Below are 16,738 nucleotides of genomic sequence, written 5' to 3'. Positions count from 1 at the left end.
AAAGTTCCTTTGTGTTGCTTTAAAATCAATGGAGAGAAATGCAAAATATAAAGTATAAACCACAGTTCATAAGTTTGGCTGGTAAGATATAACAACAACAACAACAACAACAACAAAAAAATTGTTCATCAAAGAATCCTTTAAAAATAATGTATCACTGTATTCACGAAAATATTTACCAGCACAACTGTTTTCAACAGTGTGAACCAGTTGTGAACACTTCATCCATTTTGGTCCTTGGTAACAAAACAGGATATATACATAAGTTAATTCATATTTAAATAAAATCTAATTAAATGTAATGCACTGCACGTTTGGGTGTGTCCTTTACAGTTGGTTTGCTGTAAATAAGACTTTCTCGTCAAAATAAAAAATTTTATGTAAAGTACAGTGTTTAATACAATTTTATAGATTTTTTGTAGTAGATAATTCAGAAAACCGTATTTAGCCAACAGTGTGATTACACGTACTATGTATGGTTAATGTAACCAACTTCTGCAATAGTAATTAATTCATATTTTTCCACCCCCACATTAGATCACCTCTGGAGAGTATATCCAGATGTCAGGACGTGCCGGCAGAAGAGGAATGGATGAGAGGGGAATAGTCATTTTCATGGTGGATGAGAAGATGAGCCCTGCGATTGGCAAACAGTTACTGAAGGTAAACATGCCAACACGCCATGACAATGATGAATCTTCATTTTTGTTTTCATATTTGGGTGAACTGTTCTTTTAAGCAGTTCTCCTCAAGTTTTGTTCAGGTGATGGCCAACACACTCTGACGCACAAACTTTCTGATCCTAAACCCCTTATCCTCCTCTAAGCCTTGGCACCCTCTGTAAGGGGCCGCCCCATTCATTAATACACTCTTTAACATGAAGTCCATAAGCTCTCTTGGTCTCACATGCCTGCCTGCCAGGATTCGTCCCTGCAGACTCACGATTCCCCCCTCTGAAGCTTGGATTGCCACATCCCATCTCTGCTTGGGGTCCTTTAAAAAGTCTTGCTCAATGCTCTTTTGACTGAATTCAAATTGTACTTTTATTATGGTTCTTTTGTAAGTTTCAAAGAGAATACTGAGAAAGCCAAGTCACTAAAATGAATTGTCTGGCACACATCAGTAGTGCCTTCTCAATTTTCTTCTCTGGGCCTGCGTAGAATCAGACTCTGTGTTGCAAAACCTGTTGATTTATAGACAGCTCTGTGGTTTTCTAACTCTTAGCGTGGTCAGTTGTTTACTCATGTATAAAGGCTTCATTGGTTGAACGTTTTATTTTATTTGCGTTGTGGAATTTAAGAGATGTTTGCCTTGGTAGCACAAGCTTTTTTTCATCCATTAGTTTTCTTCTGCTCTGGCATCTATGGCAGCCCATAAAACTCTGGTAAAAATTAATTTGTGAAATTTGTCAAACAGATACAAGACCGTCCCAACATTAACCATAGCAAATCTGAAGTCTCTAATTCAGTCCCTCTAGTGCCACTGTCCAACTTTTCTTTTTGACATGTGAAGGCCAAATATGGTAATCCATACTCAGAATTTGTCCTCTGCATTTAACCCATCCAAGTTAGTGCACCCACACATTAGGAGTAGTGAACACACACACACTTTTGAACTAAAGGCTAGAAACAAAACAAAATATTCCCTCTGATTCCTTGGCTCAAGACGATTAGAATCCTTTGTGTTTCTATGAATTTGTTCAAATTGTTTCAGTGATTCAATTCAAAACTCTGATTAGACTATTCATTTGTCCTCACTTGTAATGTTTATGCATGTGATTTTTCAGGCATTTAAGGTGAAAGTAAAAGTGAAGTAAAAATTGTGGGTAAATGTGCTTTTTATTATATCAGACAGTGTTTCCCATTTATTACCTAGACTCTGGCGGCCCACCATAGTTTAATCTGAATTGGCACAGTTTCATAATGAACCAAATATAACATAAAAGGTATTTTTTTGTGTGACTTTGCTTTGGCAATGTATCTGTCAAGTGAACAAAAAGCAAAAACGTGATGTGGCTTAGTGCCCTTATCAAATCTCAAAAGGCTGTATAAGTGTATAGTCTTTTGCACTGCATATTTCAAAGCGAAGCACTTTCGGCATATTCCACATCTCACTTCACAGCGAATGAATGTAGTGAACTCCTCATTCTTCCACCGTATGGCTGTCAATGGATTGTGTTAGATTCATGATTTGAGTTACACCTTTTATTCTCGTAGGGTACGGCAGATCCTCTGAACAGTGCATTCCACCTGACCTACAACATGGTGCTCAATCTACTGCGTGTGGAGGAGATCAACCCAGAGTACATGCTAGAGAAGTCCTTCTACCAGTTCCAGCACTATAGAGCCGTGCCTGGCGTTGTGGAGAGTAAGAACAATTATGATTTAAAGGAATATTTTCCATAGATAAATTCTGTAATCATTTATGCATCATCATGTTGTTCTCTGTGAAACAGAACAGCAGGAACATTTTTCAAAATGTCCTTGTTTGTGTTTGATAAAGTCTGTTAGTCATACGGGTTTAGCACAACACAAGTTAACATTTGGTTAACTAGATTTTCTTGTTCATTAGAATTTATATAGAATCAGTAATTGGGTTGTTGTTACAGAACTTCGTTTCTCACTCGTGTCTTTATTTTCTGTGATTCTCACAGAGATGAAAAAGCTGGAGGAGGAGTATAATGCAATACGAATCCCCAATGAAGAGAGCGTGGTGACCTACTACAAGATCCGTCAGCAGCTGGCCAAACTGGGCAAGGAAATCGAGGAGTTTGTTCATAAACCGAGATATTGCCTGCCCTTCCTGCAGCCGGGCAGACTGGTCAGGGTAAATGGCCAGTGGCTCTTTCTGTACAAAGACAGTGCAAATACAGTTAATGTTTGATCTAAATCTAGCAACCGTTTTGTTGGAGAATATAGCCCCTCAGACCTGCTTGGTTTTGTTGGTTTAGAGAAACTGAAATTGCTAAACACTTTCTGGGTTTTTCATTTCCAGGTGAAAAAGGAAGATCTGGATTTTGGTTGGGGTGTAATCGTCAATTTCCAAAAGAAGGCAAATGTCAAGGTATTATCCGTTTTTTTTTATTTGTTTTTTTTAAGTGCCCAACTATAAGAGGTCATGTGTCGTGAGGAATCAAATTTTCCTTGATTTTTTTGAGACTTGTACCTTCAGAACTCAAAATGTCCTTCCAAGTGGAAAAAAGTAAACTAGAGGCTGTAATACACTACATGTCTAGACAACAAATCGAGGAAAAAATCTGTGCAAAAGTAAAGTCAGTGCTAGTTGCTGAAAGTCAGAGCCAACTTGCAGATTTTGGGCAGTCTAAGTTGACCGAGATCACAAAACATATTATATCCATTCAGGTGATATCATACATGTTTGACATTTTATCCAATTTTAGAATAGTTTTTGTTTCTCCTAGCAATGAGACATTTCTGCATGAGTTTGTGTTTGGAAAGACTTGCGCTGTGTCTCCACCAAAGCATATTTTTCCAAATGATTTGGTAGACTCACGCCCTTAAAGTCTGGTAGTGTGTGATCCTCAGTCGTTTAGTGTGTGATCTTCAGTTTTCTCTGTAACCATTTACTAAATCAGCAAGTGTTTAATGCCTAGTGTTTTAAAAACTGTAGGGTTTTTAAAAGCCGTGTTGTGTATTCCAGGCTTAAGCTACAAGAACGAGCAGCTTTCTTTCATCAGACATGACATGTATCACCACTTGGTTCTGAAATGCCCAGCAGCAACAAAAAAATGTATATATTTTAAAGGGGTTTTCAACCCCTTTTTCAACTTTAGTTAGTGTGTAATGTTGCTGTTTGAGCATAAAAAAGATCTGCAAGGTTACAAAGTCCATTCCAAAGGACGATATTTTATTTAACAGAATCCACTTTTCAAGAACTACAACGAACGGCTCGTTTGGACTACAATGCGTTTATTCCGGATCTTTTGAAGTCACTATGTTACTCATTTAAATAATCCCCGCCCACAGAATGTGCAAAAAAAGGGACGAGGCCTAGATGAGCTGCGTTGGAGAAGACAGTGTTGGCGCCATGTCAGAGACACGTTTTTTCCCCCCAACGTTTCAAACTCATTTGTTTGACCTTCCTAAGGCTGACGAACTTGGAGTGGTTAATTTATTTTTAACACTGTTCCTGAACATTGTAACCCCAACGTTTATCTGTGCGCTGCACATTTCTATGAAGAGCAGCTTGTTTTCTGTTGCTTTTGTAAGCTCTCGCTTTTGTAAGACGCTTCGCAGATCCTTAGGACAATTAACCATGGTTTAGTGATCGATTACTGTTTGTATTACCTTAGTTTTCCGACAAATATCATGATTTAATGGTGGATAACATTGCATCTATAATGTATAAGAAAGTAAAAAAAAAAAACATACCACTCTGAAACGTCCTGTGAAGTCCGTGCATGTAATCCGTTCTGCACAATCCTCTTGTACGTTAACATTGTCAGGGTCTGAATCAGGCTTGAATTGGTTTGAAATTGACGCCATCCTCAATATTTACACTAAAACAGAACTCGCGCTTATGAAGGGGCGGGACTAACAACACACTGGGCCAGCTAACCAGTCACAGCACTTTTTGTATTTCGGAAGGAAGGGCTTCATTGAAAATGAAGCGTTTGAGACGCACTGGGCAGAGGTGCTGTAATAATGTAAAATATGTGAAAAACAATGCATTTTTTGAAAACATTCTAGTACACCCCAAAAACAGTCAAGACTTCGTAAAAGGGCATAATAAGACCCCTTAAAGGTCATGGAGTCGGTGTTAAATGGTCATGAAAAAACAAATTCTGTGGGGGGTTTTTTGGTGCAGAAAAAAAAATTGTGTATGTTCTTTGTAGGCTGGAGGTGGTGATGTTGACCCGTTGTTTGTGGTGGAGGTTCTGGTCCACTGCAGCAAAGACAGCGTAAAGAACGCGGCCACAGAGGCGGCCAAACCAGCAGGCCCAGGGGAAAAGGGCGAGATGCAGGTGAGAGTATTTGATGGTTAACATACCCCAGAATTGACACACCAGCTTAGATTTTATATAGAAACTAGTGCTGCTGAAATTATCGCGTTAACGCACGAGTTTTTTTTCTCCAGTTTAACGTTTAAAAATATTTATTAAAATATTAATAAGTATTTAACGCAATTACCAGAGCATTTGTTTTTTATATTATTATATTAATAATTTTTTTATATTATATGATCATGCTATCATTCATTCAAGTGCTATTAAACCATTCAAGCACGATAAGATGCAAAAACGTTAAAAAAAAGCTTAAATCTGTACTGACGTGTTTTCTGTGAATTTCCTGTCTGTGTGACACGCATGACTCGTGCGCACAGAAAGCTGTTTCGCATAGAGTTCTCTTTTGCGCTTAAACGGTAAAATACAAACCTATATGCCAAAATACCGCTTTGGTGAGTATCCTTAAGTCTTAAATTAGTTAAATAAAGTTATATTTTCTGACCTTAAAAAGTTGTCAGATCCGTGACATGCGCTTTCTGATCTTAAAGTGACAACAGCCTAATAAACCTGCTGCTGTCTGTGTTATTAATGTTAACCAAACAAGAAGACAGAGAAAATCACTCACTGCTCTTGACCTGAATACCTTTTGTAACTTTAATAAAGATGAATCTATATTAAATGTATAATTTATGCAGTGGAGACACTGAAGTGTTTGATTAACTTTATTAAATCAAAAACCAAAAATTAAAACCAAACTTATGTGGTTTTTTTTATTTTATTTTTTTAACCCTGCCATTAATGTGCGTGTTAAGATTTGTTTGTTTATTAATAATTTGAATTAGCTTTTATTTTTATAATTTCAGTTTAAATTTTAGTAATTTTGTTTTGTGCTCATTAGGGATTTTTTATTTACATTTTTAGTAATTTCAGTACTTCAGCTGAAACTTATTTCAGTTAGTTGCAGAGGCAACTTGTAAACATAATCTATTTTATATCTAAAATAATTTGATCTAATATTTATATTTAATTTCAGGTTTATTTAAATTCCTGAAAATAGTTTTTTTTGTCGACAACTTGTCACAGCATAAAAATCACAAAGTGCCACGATACAGCTGTGATTTTTGTCATTGTTTTCCTCTCTTGACCTCTTCCCCAAACTTTAAGCAATTTAGCCGGCGCTCCAGAGGTTTGAGGCTCAATGGGTTTAGCTGATGGCTCTTGTTTTTCTTCCCCATCTCTGTGGGCTCGTAAACTCTGCTTTATGTCTGCGCCGGTCCTGCTAAATGTGTTTAGATTGACCCTCCTGCTTCTCGCTGTGGGTTTTGGTCATATATGGCCACGATGTGAAGTTCATGCAGAGGCAGCCGGAGGAGGTTCGTCCAATCAGAACTGTCTGTTTCTCGTTCAGGTTGTTCCTGTGATTCTTCATCTCATCACCTCCATTAGCTCTGTTCGGCTCTACATCCCCAAAGACCTGCGGCCCTACGACAACCGACAGAGCATGCTTAAATCCATACAGGTCAGTGCGCGCACACACAGTGGGTATATTTTGAATGGCATACTACTCGTGTATTTTTTATATTTATGTATATATATATATATATATATATATATATATATATATATATATATATATATATAAAAAAAATTCTCATTTAAAAATTAAGATGTTTTTACACAATTCAATTCTAAATGATCAGTATTTAGGTATTAACTTAACACATATCACTGTATTAAAGGGAACCTATTATGCCCTTATACAAAGTCTTGATTTTGGGCTCTACTAGAACAGGTTTTCATGCTTGAATGTTCAGAAAACACAGCGCCCCTTACCATAACTGCTAGTTTCAACACACTAACAACACAACTCAAACAGAACTTGCCTCTTTTTTTGCATATGTCTTGGGTGGGAATTATTCAAATGAGGGATACTGAGGCATTTTACCACTTTTGCATACTACCGCACATGCACTACACTACAAAAAGTTAGGGCACATCTGTGTTGTTCTGTGCCGAGTGTAGCAAATTGCTTAATCTTGTTAATCCTGAACCCTTCCCTACACAATCACACAGTTCCTTTACACTTCACCGAATTGGCCTCAATTAGTTGTAGCCGCTAATCTCTAGGAGCGGTCATGTGACTTTTTCCCGTTGGATCATCTCAACCGTTCTCCTAATGGAAGGTGTTGAGTGATGATCATTATAATGATGAGAGATTTTAAAGATTAAAGCACATGACTGCTTCTCGTTCCCAGGAGGTGCAGAAACGTTTCCCAGATGGTGTTCCACTGCTTGATCCCATAGACGACATGGGTATCAAGGATCCAGCGCTGAAGAAGGTCATTCAGAAGGTGGAGGCATTCGAGCACAGGATGTACACGCACCCCCTGCACAGCGACCCCAACCTGGAGGCAGTTTACACACTGTGTGAGAAGAAAGCGCTGGTGAGTCCTCTAGGATGTGCGTGAGTGTGCAGAAGTCAAAGCTGGAATGATATAAATGTCATTTCTTTTCATAGACGCAGCCTTTTTCTGGTCAGTGCAGGGGTCACAAATGTCATTTGAAATATGGCTCTATTGTTTAGCGTGCTAGAAGGGGTGGATGTCATTTCCTGCAGCTGAAATCTTGAAGGTCCACCAGAACCAAACAAAAGCTGGAAACTGGCTTTAGTGCAGGGAGAATAGGTGCTCAGATCGGATCACAACAATCATACGGCACACATAGTTGACCACATTGTGCAACGGTATTAAGAGGATAAGTGTTTTTGTTTTAATACGGTCTCTGTAGGCTTTGCACATGGGTTATATTTGTTGTTGGGAGTATGCGTTATGGGATCAAATGGTCAGATGCATCATGGAGACATGGAAAATCCCTCCAAACCAGATTAGACTTGGTTAGATCAACCCTGTTCTATAAAGATCTACAGGAACTAACCCAGAACTGAACCTTCACTATGGCCTAGAGAACCTAATACTTTCTGTATTAAACGCAGGGTAGCTGATTTGTTCCAGAAATGTTTTATGCTGATTGAAAGTCTCTTCACATCCTGAATAAAAGGTTCAAACGACAATCACCAGTGACAACTGGAGATTCACCCGTTGTAAAAGGCAAAAGACTTACAGAAAAAAAGAGACTGCAACCGGCCCATGCGAAAACACGGATAATATCGGAAGGGCATTAAATGTAGTCACGCAATGCTGATGTTGTTAACATTAACAATTTGAGAACAAAGTATAATTTGCTCGGTTTGACGTGATATGATAAGCGATCGTTAGATTTAATCAGCGCGATTTACTGCAATGCTTTTTTTTTTTCCTTAGTTGGTCAGAACAAAAGTGGATGCTACTGTTGGATGAGAAAAGTTGGATGACATTTTTCAGTGAAAATTATGTTGGTCATACTTCCAAAAAGTAGAATCTGTGATTGTGAATGCCAGGATCCACACCGGCGCGGAGACTGACAGCCGCACATTCTCCTCAAAACACTAATTCATCCGCGCTGTGCCGTGCCGAGGCACAGCCCACGTAAAGCTGATAATTCCGCGAGTAACTGCAATTGCAGATTTCTAACAGAGATGGCGACAGAGGAAAAACTGCGGACTGCAGCTTTAAAATAAATACTGTGTAAATATTGTATGATATTTCATATCATATGATTTTTATTTCTCTTAGTATATTATTTCTATACTTAAAATATTGTAAAAATATTAAAAACTTTTAGATTATATATTTACTTAAAATATATAATGTATATATTATAATTAATATATCGTTATTTCTCTTAGAATTTTATTAATTATTGGATTTATTCTTAAAATATTATATTCATTGAAATGTACCTTAGCACATCATTATTTAAAAACTTAGTTTTTATAATTTAAAAGTTATATTGTGTTTGAGTTGAATTTTTATCATTATATATTTTAATATTTTACAGTTTAGTTTAGTTTATTTTTTATATTACATGTTAATATATTAAGTATTTTATTTCTTTGAATTAAAGTATACTGCTCATGACTTTCCAAGACTTCCTTAAAACATTGCTGGCCAGACTTTGTCATATATTTGCTTTTTAAGTCTATTATAAAATATTCAATGTATCTTATTTTTTGGGTGATTTGAATGACCTTTTCTCTCTTTCAGGTTATTGACACATTTTCTGGTTTATCGTGAGGTGCAATTGTTCATTGACCTCATGTCCTAGTTGAAGGCATGAATGTAGGCCATGCCATTCAGACCACACATTAGCATCAGCAATACACTGTACAGCGAGTTTGGTTATTACATGCTAAAGAATGTGGTGTTGATTGTTGGATGTGGTTTCTGGGGGAGTGAGAAATTCTTGCCCTTTTTGCTTGAGAACAGTTTGGCTCTTCTCAGTGTCCTGTTTTCAGTCTGAGCCTGAATCACTTTAGAAAGATCTCAGATAAGCTGTAAAGAGGGTAATGGCATTAGGGCAGAGTCTTGTAAGGGGTGAATCAATTGTGCCTTAGCAGGCCAACACCATTTAACCTGTCTGTCTCAACTGATATTAGCAATCTGGACTGATTTGGGCTTCCTCTTTTAGTGAATGGTAGCTAATTGTTTAATAAAGTCCTCTGTCACTACAGGTCAGTGCTGAAATGTATAGCACTCTGATGTTGATAGGATTTTAAGTTCAAAGACTATGAGTACATGAACCATAATTTATAACCTTTGATCTGTAGGTAAAGCTGCAATCGTGTTTTTGTGATATTTTCAGGGCATTATCGATGTCTTAAGTAAAAATAAACTATTAAAGATTGTTTTCAGTAATCAATAATATAAATAAAATATAAATAAATACTAGATGCAAAAGTTATAAAAATTTAAATTAGAATTGTTGCCTTGGCAACTAACTGAAATGTTTAAGTTCTAAAACTGAAATAAAAACAAAGCTAAATAATAAACCAGTGATAAAAATAAAGCTAAATAGAAAGATTAAAGAAGCCTAACTAATAAAAGCACATAACAAAATTACTTAAACTTTTAAATAAAATGAATGATGTAAATGAAAACTGAAAATATAAAAATGGCCGTGACCCACTTCCTGTTTGCCGCCCTCTTCTCCATGACCGGCAGTTCCGTTTTGTTTGTTTTAGAGTAGTAACTTCACATGCATTGGCTGATCTTGAAGAAAAATGCTCTGCATCATGTGGAGCAAAGAACCATGACTTAAGACAAATGTTTGCCCATGTTTTATGCACTTAGATGGTGGCGCTGTCTCCACTAGTTTTGTGTATTCAGTGTGTTGTGACAGTGTGAAGTCTATGCGTTAAATCATTACACTTCAGATACCGCCTTGTTTTCTATGTGGCGCCTCTGCTGTCAAGTTTGTTAATGCGTAAAAAAATTCAAGTTTACAGATGCAGTTTGTTTGTGGAAAGCTCTAATGGTGTATTTTGGACGCAAGAGCGTGTGACAGGTGTGTTATGAGTAGCTCTACTATTTTGTTGTTTCTTCCTGGAACATGCGTCTTTCAAATGTACGTTTGTTTCAGGAACATGTAGTTGTTGATGTGGAAACTGATGTGTTAAAGGAACACTCCGACTTTTTGGGACTTTAGCTTATTCACAGTATCCCCCAGAGTTAGATAAGTCCATACATACCCTTTTCATTTCTGTGCGTTCTGTAAGTGTTATTTGACGCACCCACCGCTAGCCTAGCTTAGCACAAAGACTGGATGTAAATGGATAATGGTAGCATACTAATCCCAATAAGTGACAAAATAATGCAAACATTTTCCTATTTACATGTTGTGATCTGTATAGTCACAGCGTGTACAAATAACAAGGCTATATGAGACAGAGACCATTTTTAATCGTATAAATACTGGGAACTATATTCTCACTAGGCGTAGGAGCACAGCTAACGTTACTTGGGCGGAGTGATTAGCGCAGCACACGAGACGCCCTGTGGTGAGGAGCAGAGAGTTCGTTCAGAGTTGGAGTAATAGAGTCAGCAATTACTAGATAGTAAATTTATAGTTTACAATCATGGGTGTTCGCTGTATTGTAAAGAGCTGCAACAATAAACAGGGGAGACCAGGTAATACTATGATGTTTAATAGAATTCCAACCAAAAACGCTGACCGCAGTTTGTTCTGGGTATAGATCCAAACACACCTGTAAACGGCATCAAGAAGTATTTCGTTTGCTCTGAACATTTTACTATAGACGACTATTTTGAAAAAATGCAAGTTGCCACACGGACCATGAAACGTGTGCTAAAGGATACAGCCATCCCATCGATAATAAAGACAGGACAAATTGGATCACCTGTTGCTGCGGTAAGTGTTCCGTTATGTTTTGAGATGATTAACATTAGCCATACTGTAACAGTGCCATGCTAATGTAATGTAACCTTAGTAGTGACACTATTACGTAAATAGGGGCTCCGTGTATCCCCTTTATTGTTATTATTGTGTTGTCATGAACACACTGTATCGCTCAATAACAAATGAGCGGCGCTAAATGTAACTCTCAGGACTGTAACATTCAACTTGCTAATGAACAGCTTCCAAAGTTTGTAACTCCTCGTCTGTGTATTCTGGCTCAAAACTATATGGTTCTGGATCTTGGTTTGATACACAGTAAAATTCCTCTGACAATTCCTCAAAGTCAGCCATGATCACAAGTCACGTTCGCTACTAGCTAGTTAGTCACGTTTGTTTTGTTTACGGAACCATCAACAGGGCGTCTCGTGTGCTGCGCTAATCACTCCGCCCAAGTAGCCACTCCGCCCAAGTAACGTTAGCTGTGCTCCTACGCCTAGTGAGAATATAGTTCCCAGTATTTATACGATTAAAAATGGTCTCTGTCTCATATAGCCTTGTTATTTGTACACGCTGTGACTATACAGATCACAACATGTAAATAGGAAAATGTTTGCATTATTTTGTCACTTATTGGGATTAGTATGCTACCATTATCCATTTACATCCAGTCTTTGTGCTAAGCTAGGCTAGCAGTGGGTGCGTCAAATAACATTTACAGAACGCACAGAAATGAAAAAGGTATGTATGGACTTATCTAACTCTGGGGGATACTGTGAATAAGCTAAAGTCCCAAAAAGTCGGAGTTTTCCTTTAAACCACATTTAAAGCAGTAATACGTGTTTTCTCACTGTGCTTGTGTGTAACAGATTGCAGGGGACATTAAAGCGGCGAAGCGTGAGCTGAAGAGAGCTCGCACTGTGCTGCAGATGGATGAGCTGAAGTGCAGAAAGCGCGTGTTGCGGCGCCTGGGATTCGCCACTTCCTCTGATGTCATTGAGGTGAAAGGCCGTGTGGCCTGTGAGATCAGCAGGTAAGAAAAAATAATTCTAGTTCACACTGTTCACAATTCTAGTCCTTGTTCTAAACAGTTATAGCTAACAGACATGTGTTTAAAAGCAAACAAAACTCCAATTTTGCACCATAAGAGCCCTTATTTTGAATACTCAGGCTTGTGTGTAAAGCGTCTTGTGTGTTTCCTGTGTTTACAGTGCAGATGAGCTGCTGCTGACAGAGATGGTGTTTAACGGGCTGTTCAACGACCTGACGGCGGAGCAGGCCACTGCGCTCCTCAGCTGCTTCGTCTTCCAGGAAAACGTAAGGCCAAAACATCGTCATGCACATGCTGAGATGTGGTGAGGATGTAATATGAGAGAAGTCAATGGGTTATGACAGTTATGGGCCCAAATAACCAGTTGTGTTTGTATTGAAACGGTCATGAATGCAGGGAATGAGGTCATTCAAAGGCCCAGCTTCTATTTGAGACTTGTGAAGAGCATGCCATGTTCATTGAATGATTGCACTATATGGAAATTAGCTCATAAAAATTGTATCATATATTTGATTTGATACCATGGATATTGTAAGTCAATTTGTAAGAAAAGTTTTGTTAATTTGGAAGATTTTTCAAATTCTATACATGCAGCCAGAATAATAAAAACAAACAAAAACGGGATACATGCTGATGCCGAAAATTATGCCGAGTACACTGCAAATTAGCCGTGGACGTAGTTTCACAGTAAAAAAATGTATCCGGGAGAGATTAAACAAACTACTGAAAGACTGTTCGGCTGTGTTTGCTTTGGGCTTTAAAGGTGCAGTAGCAAAAACAGAAAATCACACAAACAGATATTCCCGCCCCAAACTGTGTTCACCATTTGTTCACCCAGTGTTATGTCTGATCCCGTTGTGCCGTTTGTCGTGCATGTTGGTTCGTGAAGTGTGTTGGTCATGGGACAGCTGCTTATTCTTGGTAGTCATCTGTCAATTTGAGCCTTGTCACCTGCCATACACTGGTGGGAAAGACTGGGATAGAAAGGAAAAGCATCCCACAGCAGAGAGAGAAGTCTAAACGTTTTAATTTACCATGAAACTGGGTGAAAGTGTCGCCCAGGGCCATGAATCCTGGTGACGAGATTTATGAATTTTCAATGGTATGAACATTTTTGATATATTAACCTTATTTAAAGCAAAAAATAACTATATTGTGATCCTGTGTTAAATAAAATGACTCGCGTTGTGATACAAGATTTTGGTCATATCGCCCACCCTAGTCCAGATCTATTAATTGATTCAAATGTTTAAGAAATGCAATTCATACATAGTGACTTGAATAAAATTTTGTTTTTAAACATGTTTTTGTTTTTAAGTCCAAAATGTGGTAGAGCTGTCCTGAAATCCTACTGAGAAAAGAAATCCCCAATAAAAGGAGGAAATAGTAGTAGATATATAATATAGCGTAATCAATTCTTATTGTTTCTTAGGAAAAATATTACATTACTGCTGTACTGCTTAACATTTAAGATTAACATTTTCCTGCCAAATTAAGTCTTTTGGTGTAACACACAAACATGTAATTGACATTTTTTGAGCCTTTAAATTTAAGGGGTTTTGTCACATGATGGAGAGTTTACCTGTTGCTTTTAAGAAGTTAATCCATTTTAAACACATTTGATGTCATCCATGCTGCCTCATTGTTCAAAACTAAAATGCAAGCCTCTCCCATGAAGCCTGGCAGATCACGTTCCTATTATGCATCATTTAGAAAGTTAAAGTGCACTGTCACTGTGATATATTTGTTCTGACAGTGTTCCTTTATTGCCTCTGTCCGTCCACAGGCTAATGAGATGCCCAAACTGACGGAGCAGCTGGCGGGACCCCTGCGACAGATGCAGGTAGTGTGTTCGAGGGGGAGGACTTGTTCAACCACCCTGAAATTCTTCACATTACAAGCTCACTATCACACACACACTATTTACCAAATAACTCTTAAACTCCCTCCTCTGTTTGCATTCACGGATTATGCAGATAGGTCAGTCTGATCTTCCATAGACTCTGTTTTGAACAGTTTGACAGTGTTTTTACAGTGTGTGAAGAGTTTCTGTGTGGTACATGTAGGTCAGTTTGATGGCCTCATTTCACTACTACATTTGCTGTATAGAATAAAATTAAAGAGCTGGCACTCTTAAAAATAGGGATGCACCGATATGAACATTTTGGCCGATAGCCGATATTTAATTATATTTAAAAGCGGATAACATATATTTTGGCCGATAAATCTAAATCCACATTTTTACATAATATTCCAAGCTTCTGAAGCCAAATTGGCTGTGGTGGGAGTTGTCCTGTATTGTCTTGAATGTGTGTGTTCTGCTGTTGTGGTTGTAGGAATGTGCCAAGCGAATTGCTAAGGTGTCCGCAGAGGCCAAGCTGGACGTGAACGAGGACACTTACCTGAACCAGTTCCGCCCGCACCTGATGGATGTGGTCTACACCTGGGCCAACGGCTCCTCGTTCGCTCAGATATGCAAAATGACAGATGTGTTTGAAGGTACTAGTTCCCTCAGAACAACTGTCAGCCGTCACAAAAATACTGCATTTCTGCTTGTCAAGCTTTCACATATTTGCGATTTAATTGATTTATTAAATATTAGTTGTATTGGTACATAGAATGACATTTCATTTGGTATGTATTTATTTTTTTGTTATATTTGTATATTACCTTTTTTTTACTTTTTTTATTTTTTGAATCAGTATTATAGTGGCTGTCTGCTCCATTATGGCTCTCCGTATTTGGGGGAGAAATTACACTTTTAATGCACTAGCTAACACAACTATTGATATTTGGGAAAAAAATATTTATATTTTTTACCCATATTGGCCAGCTCTATTTCCCGACAATGGCTTGTTTGAGTTCTACTATAAAAAGACTATTTTCATATCTTCTGTTTCCCAGAAATGAACAAATGTAATTAGGTTGTGAGAAAAGTGGGAATCGGCGATGTTGTTGTTGGTCCAGACTTAAGTACAGCATGAGACATGTTGGGAAATGAAAGTGTTTAAGACGTCTCTTCAGCATGTCTTGTCCAGAGGCCTCTGCTCTGAGATTTGGCCGTGTCCGCAGCATGACGCGAGCCTTGAAACACGGATCTCATGTCTTTCTGTCAAAAAATAAAAATCCCCATGTGTCCGTGCTCCAGCCCCTGAGTGAGATTTTGGCTGTGTTCGTGTGCATTAGCAAACAGCAGAGCACTTGTAGTGATAAATTGTGGTCAGGGAGAAATGTTATATGAAAAATTTAGAAGTTCCCCTATTCTCTTTCCATCCCCCTTTCACCTCGTACTGGATTGGTCTCATTGGAGATCTTGGAACATCATGCCAGTAAAGCCCCTTGTGCCAAGAAAGGTTTCTTAGAGATAAACATTTCTAATGCAACTGGACATTGGAACTATGGGTTACAAGCACTGAAAATGACCATATGTGATTGGTATGTAGTGAGCACAGAGAGGACTTACTCTTTTTTTTTTTCTCTCTCTCTCTCTCTCTCTCTCTCTCTCTCAGGCAGTATTATCCGCTGTATGCGCAGATTGGAGGAGCTCATGAGGCAGATGTGCCAGGCGGCCAAGGCCATTGGAAACACGGAGCTGGAGAACAAGTTTGCAATGGGTAGGACATGCTGTAGACTCGTGGTGTGACTCATTCAGCTAAATAGAGCCATGTGCAGAGTATCCAGTTTATTGTGGGCAGCTTTAAGCACTTGACTGGTGAAGCATCTTGGAAAGTTTGAATTATTGATCACATTCTGTGAACCTGTGGGCTTGAGATATAAGATAACGTTAACTATAAAGCCACAATCCAAGATCATGTTAATATGGCTGCTCAGTGTTTTGACTGTTTACAACAGACTTTTTTTCCCCCTTAAAACCTATTGAGCTGAAAGAAGTCATTTATGCAATTCTAAATATCTTGAACATGCCGAACGCATGCTTTTTGCATTCATATGGCTGTAACAGACCTCCATACTCAAGGGGGCACTAGAGTTCCCTTCCCTTCTGTTCCATTAAACCAGAAGTGTTTAGGTAACTAGCTATGAACATGTCCACTTCAACTAAATTGGTCATAGTTAGCATGAAAGGGAAAACTATAGAAGAGCTAACGTTTGTCATTATGAATTGCCATCTGACACTTTCCCTAATGCAACGACACGTTAAACTCCACTTGTGTAGCCATGAGCATCATTGTTCATGTAATTACACTACACCATAGATATCATATATAAACGCTAGATGTCTCGTGCGCACTGCTGGCCAATGGAGGTCAACGTCCGCACGTGGCGGCCATCTTGCCACAGGGAGCTCGCTCACTCGTTTAATGGTGCATGTACTTTTAAATAACCATAACTTGCTAAATTTTCTACCAATTTTCAAACGGTTTGGTTTGTTATAAATGTCAGATGTAGTTATGACACTGCATACATACACT

General features: G+C 38.2%; 1 protein-coding gene across 1 annotated transcript in view; it reads left to right on the top strand.

Annotated features, from left to right (window-relative positions):
* mtrex (Mtr4 exosome RNA helicase) overlaps positions 1-16,738 on the top strand; it is a 41,460-nt gene that overhangs the window by 22,755 nt on the left and 1,967 nt on the right. Inside the window, exons 15-26 of the mRNA XM_084104400.1 lie at positions 538-663; positions 2,217-2,367; positions 2,654-2,826; positions 2,995-3,063; positions 4,856-4,984; positions 6,375-6,485; positions 7,222-7,410; positions 12,127-12,290; positions 12,469-12,574; positions 14,095-14,151; positions 14,645-14,807; positions 15,818-15,922. Of these exons, the coding sequence (XP_083960526.1) occupies positions 538-663; positions 2,217-2,367; positions 2,654-2,826; positions 2,995-3,063; positions 4,856-4,984; positions 6,375-6,485; positions 7,222-7,410; positions 12,127-12,290; positions 12,469-12,574; positions 14,095-14,151; positions 14,645-14,807; positions 15,818-15,922 (1,543 nt within the window). The remainder of the gene's footprint in view (positions 1-537; positions 664-2,216; positions 2,368-2,653; positions 2,827-2,994; positions 3,064-4,855; positions 4,985-6,374; positions 6,486-7,221; positions 7,411-12,126; positions 12,291-12,468; positions 12,575-14,094; positions 14,152-14,644; positions 14,808-15,817; positions 15,923-16,738) is intronic.

The sequence above is a fragment of the Abramis brama genome (assembly GCF_963993115.1).
Source record: "Abramis brama genome assembly, chromosome: 25".
Lineage (NCBI taxonomy): Eukaryota > Metazoa > Chordata > Actinopteri > Cypriniformes > Leuciscidae > Abramis > Abramis brama.
This window is presented reverse-complemented; position numbering and strand designations above follow the sequence as displayed.